This window comes from Molossus molossus, unplaced genomic scaffold, assembly GCF_014108415.1.
Source record: "Molossus molossus isolate mMolMol1 unplaced genomic scaffold, mMolMol1.p scaffold_m16_p_1, whole genome shotgun sequence".
Classification (NCBI taxonomy): domain Eukaryota; kingdom Metazoa; phylum Chordata; class Mammalia; order Chiroptera; family Molossidae; genus Molossus; species Molossus molossus.
The window spans coordinates 247,876,598-247,903,796 of record NW_023425344.1 but is presented as its reverse complement, the minus strand read 5'-3'; the positions used below and the strand labels follow the sequence as shown (position 1 = coordinate 247,903,796).

The window sequence follows — 27,199 nt, the reverse complement described above, 5'->3', positions numbered from 1 at the left end:
CTGACCGATCACGGTCGCTCCAGGTCAGGGTCCTGGTGGCTGCAGACGACGCCCGCGTCCTCCTCGTGCCGACAGTTGTGCGTGCCCAGGCCGGCGTGCTCGCACTCCAGCAGGGTTTTCTCCTGGCCGGCGCAGCGCACGTTGTCCAGCAGGATGGGCAGCGAGCGGCCCTCCCCGAACTCGGCTCTCTTGGTGGCCCGCAGGACGTGCGCAAAGCCCAGCTGGCGGCACACCACGGTGGCGGCCTTGAAGTCCCAGCCGTCGTCACACACAGTGCCCCATCTTCCGCCGGCGAACACCTCCACCCGCCCGCGGCCCGCGCTCAGGCCCGCCGGCCGCACCAGGCGCACGGCGCCATTCGAGGGCGAGGGCTTCTCCTTGCCCGGCCGGCCCCGCCGCCCATTGACCCTCCGTCCCCCTGGGTGCGGGGTGGGCCGAGCCGGGCGCGGGGTGGGCCGAGTTGGGCGCGGGGTGGGCACGGGACGAGGAGCCGTGGGGCGGCCTCGGCGAGGCACCTTGGTGGGCGCTCCGGCTGTGGGCCGCGGGGTGCTCTCGGCCCTCCGGATGAACTCTGCACAGAGGAAGAGCCTGCGGTCAGAGCGACCCTGGCCACCCCAGCTCTCCACCCCGGAATGCAGACCCTGCACTCAGACACTGAGGCTGGCGTGCCTCTTGGGTCACTCTGGACGTGAACCTGGAGCTGGGTGCAAGGCGCTTGTTCGGTCATTCTGCAAACACTCATTGGCGGTTGCTTTGTGCCCGTCTGCTGCTGAGTCGCCCCCTGCTCCCAGCCCTGCCCTCCTGGGAGTCCCAGTCTTGGGAAGGTGGGGGAGGAGGGACAGACCCTCACACTGTAAACTTGGGAGCTCAGTGGAAGGGAAGGCGTGTCTGGGAGGGCTTTGCAAAGCAAGGGACCCTTTCTGGCTCCAATCTTTGGCTTAAGGGTGAAGAAGCCGAGGCCCACTAGGGGAGAACTGCTGAGGGGCCACGGCAGGCGGGCAGGGTGAGAACCAGACTGCCCAGGGCCCCTCTGGTCAGAGAGAAGCCACCCCTGCATGCCCCCCGGCTGCCTGGCTTCTGCTTTGCTTCTTGCTATTCCCTCCGCCCAGATTGCCCTCCCCACCCTTCCGCTTCCTTCCAGGCTCGACCCTCAGCCTCTGCACCAAGACCACCACCACCCTCATCCTGCACGGTTCGGGGTCCCCATGGCACCCGGCACACACTTCTGTCACTGGGCCTAGGACACTAGATGACATTTCTGTGTGTCCCAGCCAGGACAGGGCCTGGTCTGACTTCTCACAGAAGCGCCAGAAACTGCTGAATGAGTGCGTGGAAAACTGGCCAAGGCCCGAAGCCAACCGAGGTTAGACTCGACTTCCCCAAAACACGGAGCTCATCTCTTCCCCCAACTTTCTCGACCCAGGGTATCCCTTCCTCAGGGCCAGGCACCCCAGCCACCAGGTGCCCAGCCTTCCCCTCTTCCTGCAGCCCCCACCCAGTCTGCCAGCGGGTGCCCTGCTGGGTGCACCTGGCCCACCAGGGGGTTTTGAAAAGCCGGCATTTTCAAACGGACAGATTTGTACGTGACGACTCTAGCAGACACGGCATCCGTCTTGCTCAGCGTTATGTCCCCAGAACGAAGCACATGGAGGTGCTAACTGGATGAATTAAATAATTAACGGATGGATTTCCTGCTCCTAAGAACTGAAAGGTCTGGCCCTGGCCGGTTTGGCTCAGCGGTTAGAGCTTCAGCCTGCGGTCCGGAGAGACCCGGGTTTGGTTCCCGCTAAGGGCATGTACCTCGGTTGCAGTTTGTCCCCGGCTCTGGTTGGGTCGTGCAGGTGGCAGCCACTCGATGTGTCCCTTCACGTCGATGTTTCTCTCTCTCTCTCTCTCTCTCCCTCCTGCTCTAGCTGATAGAAAAATAGAAAAATGCCCTTCGGGTGAGGATAAAAAAAAAAGAACTGAAAGGTCTGGAACCCTGGCCTCTGTTCCCACCAGCCTGAGCCACATCGAACAGCCTTTCTCAGGCCTCAGGCCCTGATGCCAGGGGCAGTCACTGGTGGCCTTGCCCGGCCCCTCAGGTCATGAAGATTGGCACCCCCCCCACCAACCTTGTCAAAGTGGAGCCATCTCGCGGCAGGCCCAGCCCAGGCACCCCTCCCCGAGGGGCCCTTGAGCCCTAATAACTCCTTCCCATATTCCTTGCTCACACACAGACACACCCTCTTTCCCTGTCCCTCTCACAAAACCTGAATGTACCTTCCCTGGCAACAGCTACTCCTCCCTTTGTCGTGCCCCTTTCGAGACCTGCAGCCCCTTGTGGCCACCCACCCACAGCCTAGGACTGGCACCCACTGCCCACTTCAACTGAGTGTCCAATGTGTGCCCAGCACAGGCCCAGGCCCAGGGGCCGAGGAAGGGCACCCAGGTCCAACTGGGAGGACCCATAGGGTGTGGCTGTGGGAGCTTCTCCCCCCACACCCACTGTGTCCCGGTCGGTGGGCACTTACTTTCTTTGGGCACAAAGTGGATGAGGCGGCTCCTCACCTTCACCTGGGCAGGCTGGATCTGACACTTGCCAGGGGGTGCCCGTCTGCAAACACACAGGAGGTCATGAGCCCTGCCCTAGGAGCCTGTCCCTCGGACATTGCCCTGCCTGACATAGCCAGGCAGGGAGGGGAAGGGCCAGTGTGCTTTCAGGCCTGGACAGATGTAGACAGGACAACAGTGGCCATCGATGGAGCCCCTACTGTGTGGCAGGCAGGGTACTCCGTGCTCCTTGCCCTGGGGATCTGCAAAAGCCCAATCCCAGGACAGGAATCCCTCATAACCACCTGCCCGGGGCCCTTCAGCTTCTGCACGAGGGCCAGTGGCTCACCTGAGCCACTTTTAACTCAGGGCATGACCTGTCCTTGGAACACGATCAAATGTCCCTCCTCCTCCCGTAGTCTGCCAGTCTGACTCCTGTACTGTAACCCCACCCTGCCCCCGGCCCCACAGCCTTTGAGGAGGGTCTCTGCCCCTCCGGCTCCTGGATGTCTGGTGATGCGGAAACAGCTTCCTCTGCCTGGAGGAACCAGGAGGAAAGGCAGTTTAAAGAAACGGGGCAGAGAGAGTCTCGGGGTTGGCAGCAGAGCTGGGGGACCCGGGGGCCATGGAGGGGGCGGCTGAGAGTTGGGAGAGAATAGAGTCCAAGAAGTTGGCAGGACTATGAATTGGGCTCTTCTGACATCTTGAAGGGCACCAGTAAGGGACGGAATTCCGTTTTAATTAGTTTTTGGCTGTCGATCTGTGAGTCTTTGAATGGGACCGACGGATGCTGGGACACACCACGTGGGTACAAGACTTCAATAGGTTCCACTAGCTTAGGGGGAAAGCCCAGGGGGGTGAAGCAGCCACGTGACACGGTGGCTTCCAGGCGGGCCTGGCCAAAGAGGGCAACCGAGGAGGGACATGGGCCTCCCCCTGCGCCCCCCGCCCCAGACTGAAGAAACAGGAGGCACACACACTAGTCAGAGCTGTGGAGGGTGGGCTTTCCGGTTGCCCCGAACCCAGATAATACCCACACACTCCACACAGACCCAGCAGGGCTTTGTTCCTTAAGGAAGTGATGTAAAAAGTTTTTGTTATGCAAAAGGTAGGAGATGCACAAAAAATATGGCACAGTATAAGTTATGTTTGGGTGTTAACGGATGACCCCGGCCGCACCCACTCCACTCCCCGGTTCTTCATTTTCCAGATGTTCTGTAGTGAGTCCTCCTTGCAACATGTTGTAGGACAAAGAAACACATTTATTCCAAAAGAGAAAAATGAAAGGGATGAGAAGGGTCAGGGAAGGAAGGAGGGAGGGAGAGGGAAGAAGTCTGGCCGGGCTCTGGCTCCTCCCACCACGAGACCTTGAGCAGAAGTGCCCACAGCCACGGCCATGGGAGCTAATAAACCAACGTGCTGCACAAACCACGGCCGTGACAGGTCCAAGGCGGCACCTGGCGCGAATTCGGTGCTCCGTAAATGTGACATTCCCCCGGAGAAGCACTCTGATTTAAAACATTGGGAATGCCTAAGGCATGCAGGCGATTGGGGCACAGTGACTCAACAGAAAATCATGCAGCCACTAAAAACCATCCTTTTGAGGGTGGTGTTGCAATGAGGAAATGTTTATACAAAACAGGGGAAAAGGAACAGAGAAAAATGCCAAGTTCACACTCGCCCTTCCATGATGACGCCAATCCTGGCACTGCCCAGGTGAAGATGGGAAGAGGACGTGCGTCTGTTTCTCTTGAGAAACGGTTATCCCAGTCACGGGTAGAACCGGGCTTTGAGAACGTGTGGCAAGCAGGAATGTCTGCAAGCTGTCAGCCCACAGGAAGCTAAGGATACACAATGACTCAATGCAACGTGGGATTCTGGAGCAGAAAAAAGTAGAGACGTTCTTTTTTTTTTTTTTTTTTTTAAGTGCAGAGTTACCTCAATTTAAAAAAGAAGTATGGAGTTTAAGTAATAGTGATGTAGCGATATTGTTTATTAATTGTGACAAAGGTACCATAATAATGTAGACCATTTAAATAATAGAGAAAACTAGCCCGGCGGGAATGGCTCAGTGGATTGAGTGTGGTCCCAGGGACTGAGAGGTCCTGGGGTTGTGGGCTTGATCCCCAGTGGGGGGGCGTGCAGGAGGCAGCCGATGGATGTTTCTCTCTCACATCCAGGTTTCTATTTCTTTCTCCCTTCCTCTCTAAAAAAAATCAATGAAAAAATATTTAAATAATAGAGATAGATACACAGACAGAGAGATAAGGATACTGGGTGAGGTGAGGGGTATTTGGGAACAGCTCTGTATTATCTTTGAACTTGTCTGTAAACCTAAAACTATTCTAAACTTTTTAAATTGTTTTTTTAAGTGTGATGATGGGGCGTGTGTTTATCGGCCCCCATAGTATCTTCGACTCCTTCTTATCATGGACAGAGGTGGACTTGGAAGCTGACGGACTGGGGTTTGAATTCTGGATCTGCCCCTCACCAGCACCAGAGGTCCCCTCTCTGGGCCTCAGTTTTCTCATCTGAGAAATGGGGATATGAATAATATCCACCTGGGGACCTAGCGGAGGCGAAGGCTCCTGGAAGACACCTGCGGCAACGCCGTGGCGGGGGACTCACCTGGAGGGATCACTTATTTTGTAGATGACCCCGTGTGCCGCTGTGGCGCTCGGCATGCTCGTTGACATGAAGTACAGCTCCCCTGGGACGAGAAACAAGGCAAGGAGTGAATGCGCTGCTTGGACACCACCCGGCCAGCCCGGTGCCCCCACCTCGGGCTCTGAGGGAAACCCAGCACCAGGGGCGAGCCATGCAGGCGGTCCGGGCCAGGCAGCTCTCAGTGCCCAGGACTGGAAGCTGAGCCCGAGAAAGGCGTCCCGGCTTGCCCAGCCTCTGCGGCACAGTCTCCAGGGCTGCGGCCACTCAGCCCCGACCCACCCCGGCTCTGACTTCTACTCTTGCTCCCTCCTGGTGCCCCGGCCCCGGGAACCTGCCTGGGTTTCACACCCAGCACCCCACGCCTCTGGGCACAACGAGGGTCCATGCCCAGCTCCCCACTAAGTGCCTGCTGGGAGATGCGGGCATATGAGCTCTCTGAGCCTCAGCGTCCTCCTCGCAGAACGAAATGCCTCACAGGAGGTATTTGGATAAGAGGTCCCACAGCGCGTGCTCAGTCCGCAGGAGCTGTTACTGCGGCTGTCACTGTCGGCCGCGATCTGGGTCCTGCCACGTCCCGGAGGCCGGTCTGTCTCCACTGACCAGCAGGCGCAGTGCCAGCCCCGGCATCTCGTGTGGATTCCAGCCTCTGCCCTCAGCCCGGCTGAGCACCCGCAGCCCGGGCCGCCCCCTGGGCCTGTGCCCACCTCTGGGCGCTGGAACAAGAAGGCCGCGAGGGGAGCTGTGAGCACCCAGCGCCCTGTGCGCCCTCAGGGAACCTGGCCCCTGCTGCCAGAGGACCTATGTCCCGGAAACAGGCTTCATTCTCCCCATCTTACAGATGAGAAAACAGAGGCTCAGAGAGGTCGAGCAACTTGTCCAGAGTCACAGAGCTGGGGCGTGGGTAAGCCAGGCCCAGGTCTCAGCACTGGCCCTGCGCCCAAGCCCATGCTGATGTAGGGCACCTGGCGGCTGGGAAGCCAGGACTCAGGCCACCCTGAGTCCTGGGTCTTTTTCTGGAGAGAGGCCCTGGAGAGCCACTGTCCCCTTCCTGGCTGCGCAGCCCTCCCATGAACCCTCTAGGCCCCTGGAGCACCTCAGGGCTCCCTGCAACCTCGGCTTCCCCAGCCTAGAAAGCCTCTCTGCCGTCTCCCTCAGCCGGCCAGACTCAAGTGTAAGGCCCTGCTCTGGGAGGCCTCCGGGCACCAGGCTGGGCACAGTACTCCCCACCCACGACTGAGCACCAATCGTCGCCTCAGTTTCCCCATCTGTAAAGTGACAGGGTTGGGCCAGGCTCACTCCATGGCTCCCTCCAGCCTTGATCTGCTGGGAGCCGGGGCCCCAGCCCCACACACAGGCAAGGAGCCCCCATGGGCACCGGCTGCCCAGAGCCACGCTGCCCTCTGGGTCTCTGTGATGTGCACTGTCCCTGGAGGACACCGGGCCAGCAGAGGTCCTTGTTCAGCAATTTACAAGGATCGAAGAACAGCTAGCGAGGCGGGGGCTGGCGCTGCAGCGGCGAGCGGTTTGTTTGCGCTGGACCCCAGAGCGCATGCTTTCCAGGGGCCACCTGCCCGAGCTTGCCCACAGGCTGTCCCTGGGCTGTCTGTCTCGGAGGGCCCCGCCTGGCTGTCACATCACTCAGCGCCACTCAGAGGGCTGGGTGAGGGCCCCTGGGAAATGCCTCTCTGTGGGGGGTTTAGGGTGGGGAGGGTAGACAGAGAGCACCTCTCCTTCCAAAACATGTTAACCCCCTATTGACCAAAAGAAAGGGTTTTCAAGGGCCCAGTGGGCTTGGGGAGGGCAGTGGGGGCTGGGGCTGCCCTTTGGAAGAATTTAGATTCTGATGGGTGTCCTTTCAACAAAGGTTTCCCACACTCAGGCCTGGGGGCTCTAGGCACTGGGCTCTGCAGGGGACACCCCTCAAAAGGCCCCCTGGTGGGTGTTGCCCAGCAACGAGGCCAAGCATCCACTAGGCCCCACTGTGGGCCCCTGGTCTTTTGTCCAGGGACAATCCAGGGCCAAGGACAAAGGCAGGAGGCTGGAGCGGATCCAGCCCCCGTGGCCCCTCTTCCTCTCCCTTCCCCCACAGTTCCTTGCATTGAAAACGCAAGTGCCTGAATGAGAGACCCACTAACCGGCAAGGAGGGTGTCTACTCACTTTCCGAAGACAGGGTGGCTTCCTTTTATAGGTCCCGATGCATTTGCCATCAGGAATCCAGGGTGGTGAAGGTCCGGGGAGACACCCTTCCCCCCGCCTGCATTTCCACCACGCACAGACCTTCCTGCTCCCTGCATTCACTGCCCTGGACGCTCCGAGTCATCATACTATCCTCCCGGCAACCTCAGGGGCCGGAGGGGCGGGGAGGATGGTGCCCCAGCATGGCACTCTTCATCCCGCAGGTGGTTTCAGGCCCAAGACCCCATCCTTGACCCCCAGGCCGGAAGGGCCCATGGGGCAGGGGGAGCAGTCAGACACGGCAGCCCAGCCGGGACGAAGAGGCCCCAGGAGTGCTCACCGGCCTCGTCCTCTGCAAAGGAGATGATGTGCGGATGGTAGTTGTTGATGAGGCCTGGGAACGCACAGGTCTGGCCACGGCCCATGCAGAGCTCGTTGTACTGCCACTGGCCTGTCCCCCGATTCTCTTGGAGGGACATCAGACGCCTGCAAGGAAGAGGAGCTGTGGGGTCAGGCCTGGCGTGGTGCGCAGGGGAACCCCAGCACCCACCCATCCGTCCGCTCATCTATTATCTGCAACTCTGGCGGGCAGTTAGACTGACGTGAGCAGAGCAAGGGCAACGGGCCAGGTGCAGGTCACCAGGGGAGAAAGCCCTGGGTGCCCAGCAAAGGACGACTGTAGGGTGGGGCTCACCCCGGGGGGACCTTTCCTCCCCCAGCTGGTCATGCTGTTTGGACCCTCTGCCCTTTCCTCCTTAGAGAGACCATGTAGGCCTCAGTTGTATTTCCGCTCCAGGCCCAGAAAAGCAGCAAAACCAGACAAGCAACACCAGGGCTGACCTCAGGACCAGCTGCACTGGATAACAACCCCCTGCCCTGGCACCGATCAGTCAATCAATCAGTGCAGATGCGGACCCGAAAGGACACACCTGGAAAGCTGCTGACTCTTCTATTGAGATCTTCTCCCGGGACCTCCCCTAACCTCTCCATCCTTAAAACCCTTAGGACAGAGGGCCTGGTGTGACCTACCTCCAGGAGCTGTGTTCTTGCCGCCCCCAACACAGCTAGGACCTTACACAATTGCAGGGTCCAGTGCAGAATGAGCATGCAGGGCCCCTTGTTCTAAAAACGCTGAGAACCTCCAGACAGCCTGGCCGGTGTGGCTCAGTGGTTGAGCGTCGACCCAGGCACCAAGAGGATGCTGGTTCGATTCCCGGTCAAGGCACAAGCCCAGGTTGTGGGTCCAATCCCCAGTGGGGGGCATGCAGGAGGTGGCCAATCGATGTTCTCTCTCATCAATGTTTCTATCTCTCTCTCCCTCTCCCTTCTTCTCTTTCTAAAAATCAATAAAGAAAAAAAAAAAAAGGAATTTGCCCTGGCCGATTTGGCTCAGCAGTTAGAGCATCGGCCTGTGGTCCGAGAGACCTGGGTTCGGTTCCCGCTAAGGGCATGTACCTCGGTTGCAGTTAGTCCCCAGCCCTGGTTGGTTGTGCGGGTGGCAGCCACTCGATGTGTCCCTTTCACGTCGATGTTTCTCTCTCTCTCTCTCTCTCTCTCTCTCCCTCCCACTCTATCTGAACAAAAAATGGAAAAATGTCCTCGGGTGAGGATAAAAAAAAAAAAGAATTCCCAGACAGTGTCAGCAGAGCATTAAGCCAAGCACGAGACCCATCTCAGCGAGAGCCCATGAAGCTGGCTCTGCATGAAGTCTTTACTGAGCACCTACTATGTACCAGAGAAGCATGTGGGGGAAGGCACACAGAGACCAAAGGACCAACTGGGTTCCTGTCCTTCAGCTCAGTCCTGCCCACCGACCAGCAGGAGGCAGTCTGAAGCTAAGGATTTCAGAACCCTGCCAGGCTGGTGCCCAGTGCCCACACACTTTGGAGCTGCCTCCACTTCAGAGCACGAGATGGAGCCTGGGCACCTTCAGAGTATGCTGATCTGTCAATTACCTACTGATACTTCCAGGCCTTATTCACTGCCCCCTTCTCTGGGAAGCCCTCCTGACTGCCCACAACAGGCTTCTACAGCACTGTGCACAGGCTCTCGGAGGCTGGACTAGAGTAGACCGACTGTCTGTCTCCATGACTGGGGCATCAGGTACTCTTCACCTCTATTGCTCTGGCCCTGGCACAAAGCCTGACCCTGCAGACGGGCTTGGGAAATTAGTTAAATTTCTGCAGTCAGGTGACTTGGGAGATAGTAGAATTGGGGTAAAAACAGGCTTCATCTAGACCCACTTCCCAGATGGGATAGCTGAGTCCCAGAGGCAGACCCCAAGGAGGGGTGGAGCTGAGCTAAGGATCCAGCACCCAGAGGCCCAGGTCTGGGCTCTCTCAGCTCCAGGGGCAGACTGACTGGCCACACACCCACCCAGGTCAGCAGTCTGCAAGAGGTGAGGGTTTTCCTGCCAGCCTCAGTCTCCCTTAATTCCTCACTTCTCCTGAGGACCAGCTGCCCTCGGTGTCGTCCAGAGTGGGGACAGTCAATCACCACCAGATATTGGATGTGCACTAACTCGAAGTGCTGTGTGTGTATGAATGCACTCAGTCCTGAAAAAACCTTGGAGGCAGCTACTGTTATCAGCTCCATTTTACAGATGAAGAAACTGAAGCACAGAGAAGTCAAGTAACTGGCTCAGAGTCACACGGCCAGTAAGGGTCCAGGATTCAGACCCAGGCCACCTCAACTGCACTGTCAAGCATCGTACCAGGTGTATGTCTTCCCTGGGCCTCTCTGGTCCTCAGTATTTTTTTCTGTACAATGGGAGAATGAGGTGGTCATGGGGTCCCATAAGCTCCCCTGGGAAAGGAGCCTGCCCACAGCAGGTATGGGGGTGTATGCTCTACCCCCAGTGGAGGCACACTGTCAGAGTGTGGGAACTGGGGCCCTGGTGCTCTGACCTGGGCTGGAGCCCCAGTTCCCCTCTCTTCAGCTTGGTGGCCTCCTGGACCCAGGCACCCTGGGGCCCTGGTCACCTGGTGCAATGTCAGGTCTGGCCCCCGGTGACCCTGAGCCCGTCTAGGAAGTTGTTGGTGTCCCTGCGACCTTGCTCCTCTGCCCTTCCTTTCCCCCCCAGACCTGCTGTCAGGCCACGTACCCGCTCATGAAATCGCCGAAAATGTAGAGGCCGTTCAGGTTGGGGTACTCGCAGCCCCGATACACATAGCCCCCGGTGACCGACTTGCCCAGTTTGTGCGGGTAGGCGAATATGGGCAGCACATCATCTGTAGGGTGGGGAGAAGCTGGGATGAGCCTGGGGTGAGTTTTAGGGATCAGCCCCTCCCCCACAACAAGTCTCTGTGGACGGTCCTGAGTCTTGCTGGGCAAGAGGATGTGAGGTCACTAGGAGGGCCAGAGATGGAGACCTAGATGGTCACCAAGGGAAGGAGATGCTCACAGCTCCTAAGGAGGAGAGAACATGGATTTGGGGGGTGGAGGGTGAGGTGGGGAGAAAAGCAAGGAGCATCCCAGGAGAACTGGGAAGGGGGAAGAGGTGAGGTGAGGTCCGGGTGGGGTGTGGGGTGCCCTGCAGAGAGGCATAGGCGCACATCCCAAGGGGCAGAGGTCGCATCTGGGATCAGGGGGTCCCCATGGGCGCGCTATAGAGCCTCATGCAGACACCGAGGGAGGCGCTGGCGCATACCGCGGGGAGGGGGTGGGGGTAGGGTAAACAGGGGAAGGGGGCCCCAGAGCGCAGAGGGGCGAGGGCGCGGTCACCCCGGGAGGCGTTGGCACACACCGCGGGGAGGAGGTGGGGGCGGGGTAAATAGGGGAAGGGGGCCCCGGAGCGCAGAGGGGCGAGGGCGCGGTCACCCAGGGAGGCGTTGGCACACAGCTTGAGGTCGTAGCACTCGAAGCCCTCGCGCGCGCGCCAGCCATAGTTGCGGCCGCGCTCCACCAGGTCCACCTCCTCGAACTTGTTCTGGCCCACGTCGCCGCAGAAGAGGCGCCCGCGCCCCGCGCCGGACACCGGGTCGCCGCGGTCGAAGGAGCAGCGCCACATGTTGCGCACCCCCAGGGCGTAGACCTCGGGCCGCGCGGCGGGGTCGCCCACGAACGGGTTGTCCGGCGGGATGCGGTAGGGCGGGCCGCGCTCACTGCGCTCCACGTCGATGCGCAGCACCTTGCCCAGCAGCGCCGACCTGCGGGCAGGTGGGAGAGCGCACCGGCTCGGAGTGGCACCGCCCAGGGGCAAGGCGAGCCTCCGCGGTGGGGCCGGAGACCCCGGCCCGGTTAGGTCTTCCTCAGCTACTTACCATCTGATTTACCCCCTTCATTCCTTCAACAGCCACTAGGCACCTGTCTTTGCGCCAAGCCCTGTCCCAAGCACTGGACACACGTACTATCTCTAGCCTCGCTTCAGCCTCACAACCCTGTCAGGGAGGTGGGTACTACTGTGACCCCCATCTTACAGATGGGGCAGGTGAGCTCAGAAAGGTCACATAGGTGCCCTGGTGCCACACTGCTAGTCAGTGGTAGGGTTGGGGTTCAGTCCTGGCAGGCAGGCCGCAGAACCCCCAGTCTGGTCCACAGTACTAACCCCTCAGGCCTGTGTCCTCGTGGCAACGTGAGGGTGGTCCCTCTTTCTTGCCCTCCTGAAGGGGTGTGCTACAGGGTACAAAGAAATGCTCCGAGAAAAATGACTTGTGTCGTTTTCTTCCAGGACCCAGCACAGTGCCTGGCACACAGTAGGTGCTCAGAAGTGTTTGCTGAGCGAATGAATGAAGGACTGCCAGGTCGAGTGCACCACACAGTACAGGGGGGGCTGGGAGAGGAAGAGAACACTGCAGGTCTTAGCAGGAAACCCGAGGCTGAATTTGTGCTTTCTCTCTCACGCCAGGAGCGTTTCGGGCAGAACCACAGCATGTCAGAGAGCGGACAGGCCTCGTGTGGTTCAGTTCACCCCACACTGTACGTCCGTCACCCCTATCTCAAAGATGAGGCAACCCACTGGCTGGTTTGGCTCAGCAGTTAGAGCATCGGCCCACAGACCAAAGGGTCTCAGGTTCGATTTCCAGTCAAGGGCAAGTACCTGGGTTGCAGGTTCAATCCTGAGCCCTAGTCAGGGTCGTGTGGGAGGCAACCAATCAGTGTATCTCTCTCACATCCACATCGATATTTTTCTTTCTCTCTCCCTCCCTCTCTTCCACTCTCTCTTAAAAAAAAAAAAAAAGGAAAAATATTATCGGGTGAGGATTAACAATAACAACAAAAAAAGATGAGGCAACCCAGGGGGATCACGTCCCAGATCCCCAGGCATCTCTGGACTGGAAGCCAAACCACTCCACGCAGTGTTGCCTTCTGGGGCCCTCCACAGCCGCGTAGAACAGGGGAGCAACTCTAACCTCCGCGTAGCTCCCGCAGGTGAGCAGCTTGTCGGTTTCATTCATCACAAGACAACAGTAACACCTGATGGGGGAAAGCTGTCTTGTGCTTGAAGATGGGAACTGCCCTGGGGACCACAGTCCCCTCTGTGAGCTCTGGTGCACCTACGTAATTACCACCTGGGCTTTTTCCTTGCTGGTAGCGTTTTGGTGGGCTCCCTCCGGGCTGCCTTCCCAGGCCAGACTGCCGTGCTTTGCACATCTGATGCAACTCTGCACCCATTCTTCTCACCCAGCATCGGCACCCAAGCATTTCCCTTGTTAGAGACATTTCACAGTGTCCTCCCACCCAACAGAGGCCCCACAGTTAACCCCCTCCAGCCCGAGGGCTCCTCTCATCCACTCCAGCCTGCTCACCACGCAGCTGCAGACCACACCACAGAGCCACGCGCTACGTACCAGGCTTCCCGATGCAAGCGGGCAAACCCACAGTGGCAAAATAGTGTTTTAAGCTCTGTCCAATTACCCACAGATCCTTAATTTCTATTTTCTGATCTTTATCTCGCAGCTCACCCCAAACATGAGAAAGCTACCAGGCCTCTTACTTACACTGTCACATGTGAAAGTGTGAGTCACAAGTTGTGACCACTTTAATTATCGTAATCAACATCAGACTCTCTATTTTTGCTTTCTGGGCTGAGCAAGGTTTTGTCATTTCTGGCTCAGAGAGTGGAGCAGGCTGCCCTGAGACTGCGGAAGAGCCTCGGTTAGACTCACAAGACTGCGTGTGTGTGTGTGTGTGTGTGTGTGTGTGCGTGTGTGTCTAGGAGCGGGATGACGGCAGGCCATCTGCTCAAGCCAAGAAGTGACTGAGAGTAAAACTATGCTTCAGTGTCTGGGCCATCAGGAGTGATCCTTAGACAGAACATCCATGTGCCCACACAGCCCTGCTCCAAGCAGCTCATGCTCCCTATTTGGTCTGAGAAGCACCCCTTTCTTTCCTCTGGATCCAGCAGAGCTGGGCTGACTTCCAAAAAACCCTGTCTTCCCAGATGGCCTCTAATGTCACTTCTCAGGTACCTGTGGCAAGTGGGCCTCCACAAACACGGTTGCTCTTACTCCTCATGACAAGCCTGCCCGGGAACGTGCTGTTCTCTCTCCTCACTGGTGAGAGGCGGAGACCTGACTGGGTCTCCAGCTGGCTGGCTGCAGGCTGCTAGGGCCCAGGGCCCTTTCTGCTGCCCTTTCTTCGCGGCTGACAAGGTAACTCCCCTCCCGAACGGCATGTCATCCAGGGGTAGGTAAACCAGCCCACTAGCCAACCAGAAGCAAGACATACTTGTTTTGGGCATTCCCAAACTTTCCAAAGGGGTCTCCGGCCATCCCGCCATCTCCAGTAAAGATGTAGAGGTACCCATCGTCCCCAAAGAGCAGCTGGCCCCCGTTGTGGTTCGAGGCTGGTTCTTCGATCTCCAGGATTATCCTAAAAGAAGAGAAGTGTCCCCAGGCCCCCAAAAATAACCTCAGCCAAAATACAAAACGAGATCACAGCCATAAAACCCGTTCTCTCCTGGATACAATTTCACAATTGCAAAGACTTTTCCTGTCCTTTACAGCTGATAGTTTCTACAAATTCACTCTCCTGTGCTAATGAGGAGTTGGATGCTCAGAGGGGTTGACAGACTTGCCCAAGGTCACGCAGCAGAGCTGGGACTAGGACTCAGGTGTGCTAGTTCGGGTCTAGCGCTCTGTCCACTGCCCCCCCCCGCCCCCGCTGGCACCTGCCCTGTTACGATGCCATTATGATCTTGCAGTACTGACCCTGACGCAACTGGTTTCTCTATCAGCCCTAGCTACTCACACACCAGCCACGTAAGCTGAGCTCTTTCTACACACTCGCTCATTTGTTATCCACTGTAACTTTTTGAAAATTGACATTTTAGAGAGAGGAAGAAAGGGAGAGATAGAAACATTGACGTGATGGAGAAACATTGGTTGGCCACCTCCTGCAATGCCCCCCCGCCCCCAGGAGATGGAGCCTGCAACCCGGGCACGTGCCCAGACTGGGAATCGAACCAGGAGCTCTCAGTGCACGGGACGATGCTCAATCCACTGAGCCACACCGACCAGGCTGTCTACTGTACCTTCTAAAGTGGTGGGCTGCATGGCATGGGCTCTGCTCACCTCCACACCCACCCGTCAGCAACCTCCTTTACGGTCGTGTGGGGGGCCTTCCACTCTTCTGCCGGCCGGCCAGCTGGCTCCCAGTCAGGGTTCGCCAGGGGAGAGCGGAAGGCACGAGGAAAGGAGCCCCGCTTCCTGGCGCTGCCTCTGGGAGCGGTAGTCGCGAGGATGCAACAGTGGCTGATGAATGTGGACCTGGGATTCGGCCCAGACATCTGGGTACCAGGGGCAGTAAACTGAGCAGCACGGACCGTTCCGCTTGGGATCCTCTAGCCCACAAGGGGTAGCAGCCTCTCGTCGTCACGAATCTGCAGACAACCTGAGCCCCTCTCCTTCTCCGGCCCTCCCGACACCTTTGTAGCCAACTCCCTGCATTAAATTCTCTCTGACTGCAGTGCTTGGGCTGATTTTATTTTCCAGGGCTGGTCACTGACTTACGAATCCCTTATTGATAGAGATTAGAAAAACCGAGATACGGAATGGTCCAGAGCTTGAACCCAGGATGTTGGGTCTTCAGAGCCAAGACTGGAAGCCTTCCCAAGTGAGGCCAACGCAAATGCCTTGGCGAGTACACACAGCCCCAAACTCCAGGCCCTCGGTGCACAGGACAGCTCAGACTGCTGGTGGTCCACCTCCCACTGGCATCCTATCCCTAGGGTCAGAGACCGACCACCGACTCCGGCAAGAATGTCCCCTCATTCCTGGCCGTGCCCTGAGCCAGCTATGCCTCGGCTTGTGCTTGCGAGGTCCCAGGAGAACCCTCGCTGAACCCTCACTCTGAAATACGTTCATTTATATATTTTGGGTTGCATTTTTAAATGTCACTGTTGAAGACACATCCACTCCACCCGTCTGTCTCCCCTCTGTGACATCTAGGTGACATACGCTTGGTCTCTCTTGGAGAACTAGTTGTGCAGCCTCGTGTAAGCTCATCAGAATTACGTTTCCTCTTTTTACTCTGGCTGCCAGGAAGCTCCAAAATCACTGCTACATGACGAGATCTCCAGGAGCCCTTGTATTAGCCAGCGTACTTGATCCCTTCTCCTCTGATACTTCCGGGTCAGCATTTTACAGTTTTAGCAAATACATGACGTACTGTTATTTGCCTGTATGCCCTCAGGTCCAGTCCTGTCCCCCCTCCCCTTCCTACTTCAGAGGGCCAGTTCCTAAAAACTACATTTCCCATGCTCCTTTGCCTGGTGGCCTCCAACTGGCTCAGCCAATGAAGGCATTGGCAGGGGACTGGAGGGAGGGAGGAGGGAGGGAGAAGCCAGGGCATTTCTCCCCATCTCTCTTTCTTCCGGCAGCATCTTGGCATTAGCGGTACCTCCTCCTGGACCCAACTCCTGCTGCCCGGGCCCATGGCCCCAGCTGCGGGGCTCCCGTACCCCCACCTGCTCACTTTGTCCTCCAGCCTGAGGCAGAGGCAGCTTCCTTCACCTGCTGGACCCCGTCTCCTCGCTGCTTCCCCACGCGCTCTGCCGTCATTCCTAACACCCCAGTAACTCCCACGTCCAGTTCTGCCTATTGGATTACCTGGTGCGGGGTTTCTTCTCCCACAGGACTCAGACTGACGCGCATGCCCTCCATACCAGCTCAGGCTAAGCCTGTTTCAGAAACAGTCGGGCATAAATAGTACAGAGTTGAGGCGGGCAGAGGCCTGGAGGCTAAAGGAACGCTCAACCTGCTGGGGGAGGGGCGGGGGCAGGGTCCAGGGCTCCATCACCTGGGGCCATGGTGGTGGGGTGGGGGTGAGAGGCGCGTGAGATGGGCTGGACAGGCCAGGGTTCCAGCTCGGATGCTTCCTGGCTGTGCGACCTAGCAGGTCACTTCAGCTCCGAGGCCTCCACTTCCTCATCCATGAAATGGGACAGTAACACTAACTTCCCTGGGCTTTATGAGAACCCAGTGAAACGAACTGTCTGAAGATCCAGGACTCTGGACATGACCCTGGGATGTCTGTTTGGCAACTGTCTCTCCCCCGACTCCAGAGCGTGGGGTTCGGCCCCCTCCCCGGAGTGACACCGGAAACATGTAATAACCTATGCAGCGCACAGCATGAGCCGGCTGGGTGCTACTGGCCGCATTTCAGCCCCGCACCCCACCTGGCCCAGCTCCCCAGGGAGGCACCTCTCAGAGCTGTGGTCCACGGTGTTCATGTCGTCCTCCGAGACCCTGAACTCGCTGATGCGGATCCACTCCTGGAAGTCGACCCCCACCGAGTAGTAGACGAAGAGCTGGCCGTTGTGCCGGAAGCGGGGGTGGAAGGCGATACCCAGGAAGCCCCGCTCGTCGCCCTCCCAGGGCGAGGTGAGCACGGCCTGGCTGAGGTTCAGGAAGGGCTTCTCCACCCGCGAGCGGTCGGGCAGGTAGGCCCACACCAGCCCTACCTGCTCGGCCACGAAGAAGCGGTGGGTGCCGTCCTGGGCGTGGACCATGGCCACGGGGTTGCGCAGCCCGTTGGCCACCTCCTCCAGGCACAGCTGCAGGCAGCCCTTGGCGTCAGCCACCACGCGGCCCAGGTTCGAGTTGAGGTTCTCGTTGACCAGCAGGTGTGGGAAGCAGTAGTCCGTGTCATGCAGGGACAGGTAGCGGCAGAACTTGGCACGGTTGCCCTCCAGCGCCCAGAGCTCACGGTCAGGTGACAGGTGGCGGAACAGGCCCCGGCACGTCTGCCACATGTCCAGGCAGTAGTCCTCGCAGAGCCCGGGCACCGTCCGCAGGGGCGTGGACGGGTCTTCGGCATCATAGAGGTGGGCCGCGTAGGGCGAGCATTCCTGCAGAGACAGGGGCGGCCCAGGGATGCTCTGTGGTGGCACTCGCCAGCTGTGTGACTTGGACAGGTCACCCCACCTCCTAGAACCTCCGGCTGCTAATCTGTAAAATGGGACAACTCCATCCGTTACCAGGATCAGGCCTCCTCTCTCCTTGCCTTCGTGCTTCTGTTAGAACAAATAACCACAACACTACTGCTACTAACAGCAGCATCAGCAGCTACACTTGAGGACCTACTGTGTGCCAGGGAGGTCTGAGGCTCTTTTATATATTTTCTCTTTTAATATGATTGATGCGCCCTGGCCGGTTTGGCTCAGCGGTTGGAGTGTCGACCTGTGGACCAAAGAATCGCAGGTTCGATTCTGGTCAAGGGCATGAACCTCGGTTGTGGTTCAGTCCCTGAGCCCAGTCAGGATCATGCAGGAGGCAACCAATCAATGTGTGTCTCTCACATCGATGTTTCTCTCTTTCTCTCTCTCCCTCACACTCTATCTGAAGATAAATGAAACAATGTCCTCGGGTGAGGATTAAAAATATATGTATATGATTGATGCCTCTGCCCTTTATCTGCATAATGCGCTCCACTGTTTAGCTTCCGACTCAAGGGCCACCTCCTCAGGGAGGCCTTCCCTGGGGCTGTCCTCTCCAGTGGCTGCCAGAGTTGGACCCTTTCAGCCTCACTGGCCCCTTTTCCAGCTCTGCTGGGCTCTAACTTCATGGGGCAAAACCCAACAGCCAAGGTTCACCCTTCACCTCTCACTGAGGGCTTCCCCTTGAGGAGACCCCATTCAGTGCCCACGTGGGCATGATTGGGAATGTGGGGGAGTTGATGCCTCAGGGGCAAACCTTTGCTCCCAGGGAGAAGGCTGCTGATGTCTGGATCATCCTGCCTTCCTCCCGGCCCACCCACAGTCCTGATTCCCACTTTGTTGGGTTTCTTGGAACCATGGTCCCGCCGGCTGCAGCATCGGTCACAGTTAGCAGCATCCTGGATTGGGTTCTCCCTCTGCCCCTATCATTCTTGCTTCTGGGGTCCACAAGTTTTGTCCCAGGTTCTGCTTTGGGGAACCCAGGCGGAAGCAACAAAGCTGATCAGGGCTCTCCCAGCGTCAAGCCTGCGGCACCCACCCCGAGTACCAGGAGCCCACCTCACCTCCCACAGCCTGAGAGCCAAGATACAGGCACCAGGCATTCGCTGATCCCTGATCCTCTCTGCCCAGAGCTTCCCCTCAGCTCTGCCATCAGCTCCTGTCCCCACTGCTCCTGCCTCCTGCCCACTGTCCACTTCCTGACACATTCACCTCTGAGCTTCAGGAAGCTCTGTTCCCTCTGCAGGCATGCCCTTCCCCCACAGGTGCAATTCTATTCAGCCTTAAATAACAACTGTGGCTGTTGGAGAAACAGTAATAACAGTAACAGCTCCTGGGTATTCGGGCAGACTGTGGGCAAGGGACCAGGCTGGGTACTCTGGGGAATCCGAATTTCCAAGGCAGCTGCAGGCAGGAGGCTGGTTCCTGGCCCTTGGCACAGATGGGGAAGCAGAGCCTCAGAGATGGAAACCACTGACCAAGGTTGCATGCCAGAGGGGACAGGCTGGGGTGGGCGGGTGGAGAAGCGGAGTATATCCCAGCTCCACTGGCTGGCTCACTGCCCATCCCAAGGCCTAGTTAAGTGCCCCCCACACCTTGGCACCTTCTCTGTACCCCACCTGCCCAGAGCAGAGGCCTCAGCTCCCCCAACTCCATAAATCTCCCCCTTGGTTGGAGCCCCTGACGAGAGTAGATGGTAATTACTTATGTCTGTGGCTGACACACACCCTCCCTGACCATGAGCTCATTAGGCCAAGGCTGCTCTCACTCAGCTATGGGCCCAGGAGGCCTCAGGGGCTGCTCCTCCCGTGGCAGGGGAGGCGCTGACAGCTGCTCATCCCCCTCACTGCCAGGCCGGGTTCCAGTAAGAGGCCTCCAGGGACAGCGGGTGGCAGGCTGCCCTCCTGACTGTGTGCCCAGGCTCCAGGCCAGGGGCTGCTCCCTCAGGCCGTTACACGATTGTGCCTTTGATCACACCGTGGCCTGTCTTCCTGGACCCTCTGCTGTTACCGAGGAGCTGAGGGCCACTTAGTGATGTGTGCTTAGAGGTCTGGTCAGTCACTGCACCAGGCCCAGACAGGGATAACAGGTTTCACACGTTCCACGCTGCCAACAAGTGGGTGAGATGGCCAGGCCAGGTCTCTGTGCAGTGTCACCTCCCCACCCCGAGGGTCCCCCAGAGTCTCCCGAGTCCAGCCAGCAGCTGTGGGAGGACCACACAGGGTCTGTGTGCACACATACCTCACTTAATCTTCACCAGGTATGCTCATGGTAACTCTATTGTACAGATGAAGAACTGGCATTTAAAGAAGGTCACCCGTCAGGAAGTGGCCAAGCCGGGGCTCATGACACCCAGACTCCACCAGGAGACAAGTACTACCCATACTGAGAGAATACCACCTCTAGACACCCCATCTCCTCCTTCCATGCCCAGGCCTCATCGTCCCTCTGGCAGAGAGCGAGGGTCTCTCTGGAGGAAACCTCGCCCCTATGCAGCAGGAAGCAGCTACAGAAGAGACCCTGCACCCCTTTTGTCTGAAAGCATTCAGAGCCAAGATCCTCTAGGAGGGGTGTGGTAGGCAGTTAGGCAGATGTGAGCAGAGCAAGGAAAATGGGCCAGGTACAGAAGGTCACCAGGGGAGAAAGCCCTTGGTGCCTAGCAAGGGACAACTGTAGGATGGGACCACACCCCCGGGGTGACCTTTCCTCCACTAGCTGGTCATGCTGTTTGGGCCCTCTGCCCTTTCCTCCTTAGAGATACCATGTAGGCCTCAGTTGTATTCCAGCTCCAGGCCCACAAAAGCAGCAAAACCAGATCATGGCTGATCTCAGGACCAGCTGCATTCACTAATGACCCCCTGCCCTGGCACTGACCCTTGAAGGGACACACCTGGAACGCTGATAATATTCTATTGGTATCTCCCCCTAAGACCGCCTATAAAATCTACACCCTTAAAACCCTTAGGACAGAGGACCCAGTGCGTTCTCCCTCCGGGATACAAGCCTGTACCTTTCCCTTCCCCTCCCCCTTCCCCTCCCCCTCCCCCAAGGTGTGTCACCTTTGCTTTCCTCACTTCTAAGCTCCAAGGGCCCTTCCTTTACCTCTGTAACCTGTTTCCTAAGCCCATTTCTTCTATGAATTACTCCTTCCACCTCTGTGATTTTATAAATAAATGTTCTCTTATAGTTTGAAAAAAAAAAAAAGTTCAGCACTTATGCATTGAGACACAGGGTCCTGCAGGTCTCCCTCGTGGCCTGTGTTCTCTTACTTACACACCATGCAACCCCGGTGCCCACACCTGGAAGCGCCAAGGGGTGCAGTGGTGACTGCTGACAAGGAGGACGGTCAGCAGCCAGCCTCACAGTGGCCAGTGGGGGAAGGCTGCAGAAAACCCATGGAAAACTGACCCAGCATCACACGGCTCAGCTGCCTGGGCCACTCCACACAGGGGCAAACCCCCTGCCCTGCACTGCCCCGTGATGCCACTGTGCAGTCACTGACACTCGGGACACGGTCCTGAGCCCGGGACACTTCTTATGTCCACCACCCATTCTTTAGGGAGACCGAGTCTTTGTGCACAAAATTCTCTTGTAGGGTGTTCCCTCCTTGCCCACTTCTGCATCTAGAAATCATCATTCGAGGCCCAACTCAACAGTTTCCACTTACTCCTCCTTTCTCCCCCGGCCCTGACTTTCCCTGGCCCTGTGGGTGACCCCACAGCCCTCGGTTCATATGGCACACACAGCATTCACCAGGCTGTACTTCTGTGGCTAGGGGTGAGCTCTCTACTTCTGCTCTCACATCATCACTCCAGAAACGGCTCGGCCAGTCTGCTTAGCTAGGACTCAGCCATCTCTGAGCATGTCTGTCCACCCCACAGATGGTGGGACCCTCCAGGGCAGGGACCCCAGGGCTCAGCACGCAGTGGGGCTTCCAGAAGGCAGGCAATATGGCCAAGTGGTTAAGAGAAGGGCTTTGGAGTCAGAGCACGCCGGAGACTGAGCCTACCCTTCCCTGTGTGCCCTTAGCAAGTTCCTTAACCTCTCTGTGCTTATGTCCCCATCTGTAAGAGAGGAAAGGAATAAATAGAGCTGTTGGGAGGAATAAACTGAGATGATGCACGTGTGCGTTCAGTAAATGCTTGAACGATACCGGCTATCAAGATGCAACTCCATGTGGCCTCTTTTACGGAGCCTCCCCTAACTTTTCCAGGGAAAGTGGCCTTTCCAAGAAAGGGTCTGAGCGGGCCAAGAGCAACAAACACCCTCTAGCTAAGGAGCCACCCTGGGCCTGTGGAGAGTTGTGGGTGCCCGATGGGGGCAGGCTCTGGAGGGGACGATGGGGGCAGGCTCTGGAGGGGACTGTGGTGCGGGCATGTCTTCCTGGTCTCTCTCCTGTGTGGAGCCCATCTCCCCAAGGCAGATGTGAACACCGACCATCACTGACTAAAGCTTGTCAATAAGGTGCCTGGGCCACCTCCCCGGTGGTGGAAGGCAGGAGGCGCCGACGCCATACGCAGCCTTGGCTCACGGAGCTGTCCTCCCACCGGTCCTCGCCCACCTTCCCACCAGGCCCGTCAGGGAAACCGTGAGCCAGGCCCGGCCGCCCTGTCTCAGCTCACTCCAGACATGAGGTCACTCCCAGAAATGCCTGGGGCGAGGTGCTCGCAACCACTCGACTCTGGTTGCTCAAGGCCAGCCCATGCTGGGAAGGTTCCCAAGGAAAGAAGGGAGCCTCCTGCCACGGAGGGAGCAGGCCTGGCCCTTTCCTTCCTCCTCCTCCGAAATGTCCATCTTATTTGCCCTGCTGAGCCTGCCACACAGTAAGTTCTCAATCAACAAATGTGGAATGAACGCATGGGGGTGGGAAGACCACAGGACCTGGTCCCCTGGAGCCCCAGGCAGGAGACGGAGGCAGACACGTGACCAGACCACTCTGGCTCTCCTGAGATGCACAGCAGGAGCTCAACAGAGTCCACCAAAGGCAAGCACTGCCCCCCGCCCCCGCAGCCCACTGCATTCTGGAGCTCCTCAGGGCCCCGGCTCAGCTCCCATGCCCTCTTATTTCCTACCCAGATGACCCACTCACATTGGCAATGAGTGAGGTCCCAGTGCCCACCATGGCCACCACTGGGCTGTGCAACCCCCATGCAAGTCCCTGATTCTAGGCCTTCACTAAACAAGCCTCTGGGCCTAGCTCAGCTCCCACCCAGGGCTGGGCAGCCAGGGGGGGACAAGGAGACAGGCACTAGAGAAATCCACTGGAACTGTCCACTGAGCGTCATTTCGTCTGTGTGGCAATCCTGGGGGCAGGTAAGATGGCCTCCATTTTAAAGATGATGCAAGGAGCCTGGCCAATGTGGCTCAGTGGTTGAGTGTCAACCCATGCACCAAAGGTCGCCAGTTTGATTCCTAGTCAGAGCACATGCCCAGGTTGTGGACCTGATCCCCAGTGTGGGGCATGCAGGAGGCAGCCAACCGATGTTCTCCCGAGTCAGTATTTCTACCTCTCCCTCTTCCTTCCTCTCTCTAAAAATCAATTAAAGAAAATTTTTTAAACAAAGATGACACAAGGAGCATCATCTGACATGTAAGGAGCTTTGAAGTGCAGTGGTGACCTGCCCAGGGTCACGCAACCAGGAAGTGGCAGAGCCAGGATCAAATCCCATTATGTCTGACTCCAAGGCAGCCCCTCCCCACCTCACCTGCCTCTGTGGGCTGAAGGCTGGGACACTGCACTGGCCCTGCAGGACTCTCCAGCCCCCGGTCCTCTCACTGCCTGGTGCCCGGCCAATGCCAGCCTTAAGGCTTAACAGCCTGACCCCATCACCCACCCCTTCAGGTCAGGCACTGGGAATCAGGCCCACGCAGGAGGAGAATGAACAGCTAAGACACAAACTGGTGTGAGCAGAAGCCCGGGCTCCACCCTCGGAGAGGAGATGGGGACAGAGAGGTTTCATCAAAAAGATGTCACTCAGGTGGTCTGGAAAGATGACAGCCTCTGCTGGGCGGGGGCGCCATCCCAGAGAGAGATCACGGCACAAACCGGGGTGGGGTCTGAAGTGCCTGAGACATCGCAGGCCTGGGGCTCACCAGGGTCTGAGGGTCCCGGGAAGGGTCCCTCATTGGAAGCGATGTCCCCCACACCCCTCGACAAACACAAGGCCAGCGCGTTGACCATGCCATCTGCAGACCCTGGGACAATGGATTCCTACCCTGGTACCCTGACAAGGGCGGGGCTTCCCAGCCGGGGTACAGGGAGGCTGACTCCAGGAGGTCCCAGAACAGAGGAACCCCAAACGCTGAGGGAGTGATGACATCATTCGTCCATACCTCCTGCTTCAAGAGGGGAAACTGAGGCCAGAAGAAGGCCCAAGTACAGAGCCAGTGAATGGCAAAGCCCTGCCCATCCCAAGATATTCGTTTCCCAGCCCTGGACCCAATTACCCCCGCTGGGGGCCTCGGCGCCCAAAGCCCGCTGCCCACCCGTGGTCCTCGTCCAGTGGGCTTGCCACCGTCGCCTCCGCTCCACCCCTGCCGCCGCGCCCGCTCACCTGGCACAGCAGGTCGAGCGCGTAGCCGGCGCACGCGGCCCACAGGCCGGCGTCCACGCGCGCCGCCAGGGCCCCGAAGCGGCCGGCCAGCGCGGCGTCCTGCTCGGGCGCGCAGCAGCCGAAGGCCGAGTACTGCGAGCAGAAGCGCAGCGGCCGCGGCGGCCGGAAGGGCGGCCTGAAGTCCAGGCACTGCGGGTGCCCCGCCGCCCCGAGCGCCCGCAGAGTCAGCAGCGCCAGCGGCACCAGCAGCGCCCGGGGCCCGGGCCCCGCTCCGGCCCGCCGTCCAGCCATGCCGCCGCCCCGCTCTGCCCCGCCCCGCCTGGGGAGCCGCCGGCCGCGCCCGAGCGCCGCCTCCGCCTCGTCGGCACCCTCCCGGGGCGCTCGCGACGGCGCCAACCCCGCAAGGCCACGAGTTTGGCGACCACCCCAGCAAGGAGGTCACCTCTGGTCCGGGACACCCCGGCGGGATTGAAGGAAGGGCGGCCTGGTGCAGAACTCATAACACCGCACAGCCTCTGTTCCCGCTGTTCCGGCAGCCCCCTCCCCGGGGACGCGGAGCCTTTCAAATACAATGGCAGTAGCCTGGCCTCCTGGGGCCCGGGTGGCGACTGTGCTTCCCGTTCTGCCAGGGACTCAGCTCCCTCCTTTGGGCACTATTTAGTCCCGGAGGCTCAGGAGCCCTGGCCAGAGGGCTTGGCTCCTGGGTTCCCGTCCTACTGTGAGATAGGACAAGGGTCTCAAGGTCTAAGCAGTTGTAAATGCTATTACTAAATGTTCTTCTTGTAAGTGTTCAAATTTAGCATAGTATTTTGCAGAGGCTGCTGTAAACAAAATGACCTTGACAGCAACTCAAAGGGATGAGTGTAGCCAACTGCAAAGGAGCCATCAACACGTAATTGACCAAATAGCAGTGGCTAAGCCTCCCTTCCCCAGGCAGAGCTTTGGATACTAATGCCGTCTGCAGAACTTGCTGCGAGTAAATAAAACTACCTTGCGACAACCATGTCTGGTTATTGAACAGAACACCCCAAGCAGTGGACCCCTTGAGTTCCGTAACACTACCTCTGATGGGGCCAAGGTGGGGGGGGGGGGGCAGTGGTTGGGAATTCTCATGGAATCACTTAAAAATGGGGGAGCAGCCCTGGCCGGTTTGGCTCAGCGGTTAGAGCGTCGGCCTGCGGTCCAGAGAGACCCAGGTTCGGTTCCCGTTGAGGGCGCGTGCCTCGGTTGCAGTTTGTCCCTGCCCTGGTTGGGTCGTGTCAGTGGCGGCCACTTGATGTGTCCCTTTCACATCGATGTTTCCCTCTCTCTCTCCTTCCCTCCCGCTCTATCTGAAGAAAATATGGAAGGGTGTCCTCAGGTGAGGATTAACCAAAAAAAAAAAAAAATGGGGGAGCAGTGGTGCAAAGCACAGGTGTTGTTGGCCCGGGAATCACAGGTAGAAGTGAAATTTAGGCTGGGGTGAGGAGGGAGGATGGGCTGGCCTCCAGAGGCCACCCTTGGCCCGCACCCCAGGTTTCTTCCCTTTCCCCCCTTGAGCCAGTAGATTGCCCTACAGCCCAGCACTGCTGGGCCTGCTCCCTTCCACTACTGCATACCTCTTGGGGGGGCTTCCAGCTCTCCATCCTGCAGCCCCTGGCCGGGCTCCTGCCCTGTACGTCACCTCTGGGGTGTGGTCCCATTATACAGCCGAGGGAGCACAGCTCACATGGCGAAGCTGGTGCCGGAGCGCCCAAGCATCTCCACTTCTGCTCTAACTCGTAAGGAGCTTGGACGTCATCACTCCTGTCCTGCCAATAAGAAAAAAGCTAAACAGCCCTGGCCAGTTTGGCTCAGCGGTTAGAGCGTCGCCCTGCGGTCTGGAGAGACCCGGGTTCGGTTCCCGCTAGGGGCACGTACTTCGGTTGCAGTTTGTCCCCGGCCCTGGTTGGTCGTGCGGGTGGCAGCCGCTCGATGTGTCCCTTCACATCGATGTTTCTCTCTCTCTCCCTTCCTCTCTCTCCCTCCCACTCTATCTGTACAAAAAATGGAAAAATATCCTCGGGTGAGGATAAAAAAAAAAAAAGAAAAAAAAAAGAAAAAAGCTAAACAAACTGAAAATCAATTACTTTTCTGAGACCAGTTAGAGAACTGAGTTCCGAGGGTCCACCACCACCCGAAAACCCGAAGACAGGCAAATCCAGTCTCAGCCACAATCTGTTCACCAGAAGTTGCTGGAGCCACAGACAGGTAGAAGGGCTTGAACCGGAATGCTGATGAATTGCTGGGGGCGAAGTGTGCGCTCCTATGAAACTGAGACACTCCAAGGGGGGGCAGGGGTCACAGGCTAAAGAGAGTTTGTGATTTTACCTCCAGGAACCCCCACCCACCCACCCACTCACCTCACGGCTCTTGCACGGGGAGGGGGAAATTGTCATTGTGAAACACACCCCTATTATTCACCTTAGCAAAAGCCCACTCTCCAGGGAAAATGACTTTACCAGGATCTATCCACCCTGGGGAAAGGCATTTCTCCAACTCCAGCCCCCTCTAACCTTCCTGTCTTACTTAAAGAGGTTGGTTGGGAATAAGAGAGGTAGTGAATGTCACAGCCCAGGGACATATGATTATAGAACATTTCTCCTCCCCACTCCTTACTACCTCCTCAGTAGGCCTGCAGTATAATAATTACAAGGCTACAGTTGCAAAGCTACCAGACACACTCTAGCTAATGAGGAGTTCTTAGGAAATAACAAGGACAGCAGGAGAAGCAAGGATGCCAGAGGAATTTGCAGCCGCTAGTCCCGACAGTTAGAGCAGAGATTAAACACTGCAACCCCCGTGCCAGATTAATAGAAATCCTTACCCTAACAGCCCATCTATCTCAGTTCCTGTTACCCACTACACGGTGTC

General features: G+C 58.0%; 1 protein-coding gene across 1 annotated transcript; it reads right to left on the bottom strand.

Moving 5' to 3' along the window:
- Nucleotides 1-8: 8 nt before the first annotated feature.
- Nucleotides 9-24,698, bottom strand: HHIPL1 (HHIP like 1). Its single transcript, XM_036251519.1, has 10 exons — nucleotides 24,674-24,698; nucleotides 24,308-24,612; nucleotides 17,020-17,666; nucleotides 14,045-14,188; nucleotides 11,195-11,523; nucleotides 10,479-10,605; nucleotides 7,716-7,861; nucleotides 5,161-5,242; nucleotides 2,514-2,596; nucleotides 9-571 (listed from the first exon to the last, which is right to left on the bottom strand). The coding sequence occupies exons 2-10, from the start codon at nucleotides 24,596-24,598 to the stop codon at nucleotides 9-11; spliced, it is 2,412 nt and encodes an 803-aa protein (XP_036107412.1). The 5' UTR covers nucleotides 24,599-24,612; nucleotides 24,674-24,698.
- Between the last annotated feature and the right edge of the window lie 2,501 nt (nucleotides 24,699-27,199).